The sequence below is a fragment of the Condylura cristata genome, unplaced genomic scaffold, assembly GCF_000260355.1.
Source record: "Condylura cristata isolate star-nosed mole 26May11 unplaced genomic scaffold, ConCri1.0 scaffold00008, whole genome shotgun sequence".
Lineage (NCBI taxonomy): Eukaryota > Metazoa > Chordata > Mammalia > Eulipotyphla > Talpidae > Condylura > Condylura cristata.
The window spans coordinates 6290838-6297044 of record NW_004567109.1 but is presented as its reverse complement, the minus strand read 5'-3'; the positions used below and the strand labels follow the sequence as shown (position 1 = coordinate 6297044).

The following is a 6207-nucleotide window of genomic DNA, read 5'->3' as shown; positions in this document are numbered from 1 at the left end:
CCCCCCCATGCCAGACACCCCAACTCCCGGGCCCAGTGTGGAGTCCACTGGCCCAAATGTGCGGTCCACTCAAGCAGGAGAGGCAGAACATCCAGGGAGTGTAGGAGGAAACTACTGTCTTTACTCCTTCTGTGCATACACCTTGTGATAGACAGTGTGCTGTGACAGACAGTGTGCTGTGATAGTGTGATAGACAGTGAACTAAGGGCTAACACGGGACCTGTCAGTGCCAGACACCCAGTACTTGCCAAAAAACATCAACTCTACGACTGTGAATCATCTCCACTTTACAAATGAGGAAACTGAGGCACAGAAGAGTTAAGTTCAAAGACTCCTACGGAAAGGCCACACAGCTGAGGGCTAGGATTCCAGCCAGGCGCTGTGGCTCCAGGGGGTGTTCTCTCAACATTTGGCCACACTGTCCTTGTGCACATGATTTATCAATCACACGATGGGGCTTGTAACAAAAACGACATACTGATGGCGTGTATCTCCCTGTCTCACACACACACCCCTTAGATTTAGAATTGGCACCTTCCTACGCATCAATTTCACTGGAAACCGCCATCTATGGAGCACCAGGACCTGTACACATCCCCTATCCCATGAGTGCTCTGAAGCACAGAGAGGTTAAGCAATTTCATCAAGGTCACACAGTAGATCTAATGCCACGAAATGGTAAGAGAAAGCAGAGTGGAAAATGTAGGCTTTGGAGGCAGAAAGACCCACGTGGCTGTGTGACTTTGGGTAGAAACCTTGACCTCTCTGAGCCTCAGTGTGTGCCTAATTTTAGTCCCCCAGTAAGGTTAACATCATGACCTGTTGGGAAAAATCAAAGTTCTACATACAGATGTCTCCTACCCCACCCCTGTCACAGTTCCTGTAGTTGTTATTTCTACTCTGAGGAAGAATCTCAAGGAGTAGGGGACAGAGTAAGTCCCAGGAGTAGTTCCTCAGATGAGTCCACAACTGGACTTCACACCTGCCTCTTGCTGGAGGGAGGAGAGAGGCGAGTGGCCTGACTGCCCCCCAGGCCTGCCCCCTCAGGCACCCTGCCCACCCAGCCTGGTCACCTCCTGCCTCGCGGCCTCCAGGCTGGTCTCGCCCTTCAGCAACTTCTGCCGGAGTCCCAGGGCCTCCCGTCGGCTCTCCTTTTCTGTCCGCTCACCCAGCGCCAGGTGGCCCTGCAGCTCCACCAGCTCCCGGCCCAGCCTGGCATTCTCACTGTCCAGCAACTTCATCTGGGGAGACAGTGGACACAGAGAGGGTTTGAGATGCATTCTTGGTACCCACGGTCCTGCTAGCCCAGGGTGGTGTTTGAATGCCCACAGGCAGTTTACTCAGTCTGCCCCAAATGCTGTCCAGTCCAGGCCTGGCCCAGAGGGCACTCAGGACCCACAGCTCCAGGGATGCCTGCAGCAAACATCAGCAAAGCCGCTGGGCTCCTGCCCCAGACAACTCCACTGAGGTTAAGCCGGACCAGACGCTTGGGCACCAAGGACCTTAGTTTACTGCCTACTCCTAACTCACTTCAGTGAGGGCTGAACCCCAAGAAAACCAGAAGCTCTGCAAGGGCAAGAACCCTCCCTTGGCTACCTTGCAGCACCCACACCCCTTTTGCCATCACTGTACAGTGTACATTCCGCCCTACGTCCGTCACTCATATTCCTTCATTTCATTTTCACACACTTCTAAATGGGGTAGGGACTCACAGCATCCTATTTAATACATGAGAACACTGAAGCTCAGAGAGGTAAAGTGACTGCTCCAAAGTCACACAGCCCACAAGCAGCAGACTGATGGAACCTAAACGTGTGTTCTAAGCCCTATTTATAGTGATGGGAACACGAGACCACGCCAGAGCAGCCGAGCTCCAGGACGAGCCTGGCACACGCATATGGAGCACCTTTCAGGGGCTCCTGTGGATCCCCCAGGACTTCAACCCACCAGGACATTTTTAGCTTTTTAAAGTATGTTCAAACTGCTTTCCAAAATGGCTGCTCACCCTACATTCCCAGCAACAGTGTGACAGGAGACCTCCTTCTCCACATCCTCTCCGGCACATGTTGTTGGGCTTTAACATGTGTAAAGGGCTGAAAGTGGTTTTGTTTTTTTTTTTTTCTTTTTTTTTTGGGTGGGAATCAGGCATTGGTTTTTTTTTTTTTTAATAATACAATAGTTTATTTTTACGTCATTTTGTGCCTTTTTCCATCTCAGTTGTCATCCCCGTGGGCTTCCCATCACCAAATCACCCTGTGCCATCACCATAGTCTGTGCACTTCCCTCCCTCCACCGTTTTTGATCCCATTCCCCACTCTACCCCATCAAACGTCTGTGGTATATAGCTGTTCATTATTATTATTATTCCCCACCCCCCCACCCTGGTCCTTTATACTCCTGCTATGAGTGAAAACATCCAGTATTTTTCCTTTTCTTTCTGGCTTATCTCACTGAGCATGATGCCTTCCAGCTCCATCCATGTGGCTGCAAAAGGCGTATGTTTAGAAAGTGGTTCACTTGTAAATGGTTGACAGTCAAAAGAACACTATTTCTTAACGCATAAAAATGATATAAACACCTAGTTTCTGCTCCATAAGCAAAGTTGTCACGGCACGCCCCCATTTACGGGGGGCGCGGGGGAGCAGCTTTCCCTTCTGGCATCTTTTCATGATGCCAGAGTTGATGGCTGCAGCAGGCCGCAGAGCCCAGAAAGTTGGAACCTTTACTCTTGGGCTTTCCCAGAAACGCTTGGGAGCTTCCTACTAATTCAACCTTCTGTTGTTCAGATTTTTAAAAACTGGACAAACACTCCAGACCTCCTCCTTGGAGAACAGTGAATGAGTATGTACACACACACACACAACACACACACACACACACACTTTTGTGCACAGTTTCAGGGGTTCAAGGACTCCCCAAAGCCCATCCATCAATATCGGTATTAGCTAAGAAGACGTCTTATAGCTCCGGCCCCTGGTTTCACATGGTGGGGGGTGTTATGGGTCCAGGGGCGCGCAGCCACATGAGGGGGGGGTAGGGTTGGGGGCGAACCTGTCTCCGGAGCTCCTGCAGCTCCCTGCGTGCCTCCAGCCGGGAACGCTCTACCTCCTGCAGCCCCGCCCGCAGGTCCCCAGCCTCCTTGCCCACGGCCACGCGGGCCTTCTCCAGGAGTGCCAGCTTCTGCTCCTTCTCCTCATTAGCAAGCTTCAGGCTGGAGGGGGGTGCAGGGCAGAAGGTGGAGAGCAGAGGTCAGAGGGACACCCAAGTCCTGACAGAGTTCAGTGTGCGGCTCTACACCCCTCCCCCGAGTTCCTGGCACTTGTCTGGCCAGCGCTGGGCCTGGAGGCACCCAAGTGCAGCCTGGCCAGGGGGTTCCTCTGAGCTGAGCCACCAGGCCTGGCGTGCCCTCAGCTCAGAGAAGTGGAGGGTAGTAGGGCTGGGGTGGGGTGCAAGGTGATGGCAAGATTGTGGGTTCAGAGTCTGGACCCCCTCACCGACCATGACCGAAGTGCCAGGCTGTAGTTTAAAGACAGAAACTCCCCGCCAGTGTGACGCCCCCAGAACCTCAGTGGTGAAGTCTGACTCCCGGGGTGACATTTACTGGAAAGGGCAGGGCTCGTGAAGGCCTAGGGGGCTGCCCCCTGTCACCCCACCTGATCCGCTCGCTCTCGGCCTTCTTCACGGCAGCCCGCAGCTCCTCGTTGGACCTCCGCAGGGCCTCGCGCTCCTTGGCGCCTTCACCCAGGCTGCGCCGCAGCTCCGCGGCCTCCTGCCGCTGGGCCTCGTGGCCGTCCTGGCCCTCACGCACCTTGCGCTGGGCCTCCAGCAGCTCCCGCCGCAGCCCGTCCCGGGCATCCTCCAGCAGGCGCTGCTGCGTCCGGAGCTCCTCCGCCTGCAGACAGGCGATGGCCCCACTGAGCCCGGTCTTGGGGGAAGCCAGCCCATGCCGCTGGCAACAGGGCAAGCCGCCAGCCCTGCGCCGCCCTCAGGCAGGGTGCCAGTCTGCTGGGGTCGTGGAGTAAGAGCCTGAGCTAATCGTTCACCAGGATCAGCCTCTGAAGGACCCCAAGAGGACAGAGCCCCTGCCTAACCCCACCTTGAGTGGCCCAAGTCTCCCACGGGTTTAAGAAATGCTCGCTGCCTCCTTCCTAAGCTGGCTGTTCTCGCGTCCTCCAATGCAGGGACAAATCTTGCACTCCTCTGAGCAGAGACAGGGAGCAGTCTCACCTCACGCAGGCAGGACTCCCGCTGCCTGGCCAGGTCTCGGGCCTGCTCCTGCAGCCTCTTCACCTCCTGGGCGTGAGCCGCCTCAGTCTCCTCAAGCTGGGCCCGCAGGTCCCGCAGCTCGGCCGTCAGGACATTCACGGTGCTCTGGGGCAGAGAGACGCCTCAGACCCGCCCGCCACACCCTGTGCCTGCTGCTCCCAGCTGGGTCGGCTGAACCCTGCCCTTGCTGCTGGCCCACCTGACCCTCAGCTGTCCACACAGATAGAGAATCCACCAATCGGGCCCAGCTGGGGCTGCCTCCCTCCGATGGGGACTCCCAGGGAAGCCTGAACTCGCCCTCAGCCTGGAGGCTTCCCCAGGCACGGCAGCCTCCCCCCGACGGGGCTCCCCCAGGCAGGCCTGGAGGCCCACCCTACCCGGTCCTGCTCCTGGCGGCTCTGAGCGTCCCGCTTCTGCCGCTCCATCTCCAGGGAGACGGCAGCCAGGCTCTGCTGCGTGCCCATCAACTTCTCTGACAGCGCCGTCTTCTCGGACTCCTTCAGGGACAGGGCCTGGGCAGAGCGGAGCAGAGGGCCTGGTGCTGGTTGGTTCTGAGGGCACGATGGGCTCTCCCTTCACCCCCGCCTGGGAAATGTGCCCACTGGGGGCGCGACTGGTCCACCACAGGTGGCCTCCAGGGCAGGGTGGGCCTCAAGCCCGGCCTGGGCTCACCCTGTCCGCAGCCTGCAAAAAGGCCCCGACACAAACACACTGTCCATCTTGGAGTCGCCTCGGCAGCCCTGCTGGGGCCCTCCGGGTGTTGCCGATTTACAGACAGACCGGGGCTCAGAGGGGTAGCGACTTGCCGGGGTGTCCCCTCTGGTCAGGAGAGGAGACCCGTGCGGTCTGCCCTCCTCAGCACACATAGGAAAGTAGTCAGAGCTGGTTCTTCTTGCAGAGGGCCTCGTGAGGACTGCCCAGAGGCAGGCATGGGGACCCCGTGCCTAGCCTGGGGCGGGGGGAGGAGAAGGGAGAATGGAATCCCCGTGGCTGCCTCCAGCCAGCTCCCACCGTGTGCCAGGCTGGGGCTGCTGAATGTGGTCACAGTGACACTTCATGGACACCCCCATAACTGTCCCATCCTGCAGTGAGGAAATGGAGGTCCAGACAGGGACACCTAGGTCCTAGCTGCTGAGGGCTGGGCAGGGACCAGCCCCGTAGGGTCCCTGGGGCGTTTACAAACCTGCTGCTTCTCGCTCTCGGCCAGCAGGAGGCCCTCGTCCCGCTCCTGCTGCAGGGCTGCGATCTCCTCGCTCAGCTCCTCCTTCTCGGCCTCCAGGCGGGCCAGCAGCTCCTCCCGCTCCCGCTGCAGCTGGCTCTGCAGCTGGGCCCGCTCTGCCTCCAGCTCCCGCCAGGCCACCTCCTGGGGGTCAGGCCCGGGCACATGTGACCCAGTGGGCCCAGGCAGCCCGTTGCCAACCAACAGAGCCACCGGTGCTCCAGAGCCCGAGGACAGGCCAGGTGGGTGGTCACCACAAACAAGGGAGGTGAGAGGGCTGTGTGGGGGGCCCAGGGAGCTTTGAGCCCCAAGTAGCGGCCACCTGTTCTGGGGGTCAGAAAACATCTGGAGGACAGAGGCTCAGCAGTCAGTCAGGTAAAGAGAGAACAGAAGGGCTTAACGCGCAGCACTGTGAGGCTGTCCGCAGTCCCTGCAGCAAGACTTTGGTCCCCGGCCAGGGAGTGACCCACAGGGTGCAGCAGACCTCTCTTGTCTCCCTGCTGCTCCCCTCAGCAGTGTATTTCAGTCCATCTGCCTGTTCTGCTCCTGACTCTGTCTCTGGTGAATCCTCTTGCCCCCTGTACCTCTGGCCTGTACCCCAGTTTTTGTGTGCATAAATAGATAAATCTTTAATAAGAAAGAAAGTGGCCCTCCCTGGTGGCACAGGGGGTTAAAGCACAGCACTGAGAAGCTAAAGCCACTTCCGCATGAGTTCGATGCCC

At 58.0% G+C, this 6207-nt stretch overlaps 1 protein-coding gene across 1 annotated transcript in view; it reads right to left on the bottom strand.

The window, feature by feature from the left end:
- Nucleotides 1-6207, bottom strand: part of CROCC (ciliary rootlet coiled-coil, rootletin) — a 42152-nt gene that overhangs the window by 11905 nt on the left and 24040 nt on the right. Inside the window, exons 21-26 of the mRNA XM_012722084.1 lie at nt 5450-5629; nt 4644-4778; nt 4228-4371; nt 3654-3892; nt 3052-3211; nt 1061-1241 (exon numbers count right to left, since the gene is read on the bottom strand). Of these exons, the coding sequence (XP_012577538.1) occupies nt 1061-1241; nt 3052-3211; nt 3654-3892; nt 4228-4371; nt 4644-4778; nt 5450-5629 (1039 nt within the window). The remainder of the gene's footprint in view (nt 1-1060; nt 1242-3051; nt 3212-3653; nt 3893-4227; nt 4372-4643; nt 4779-5449; nt 5630-6207) is intronic.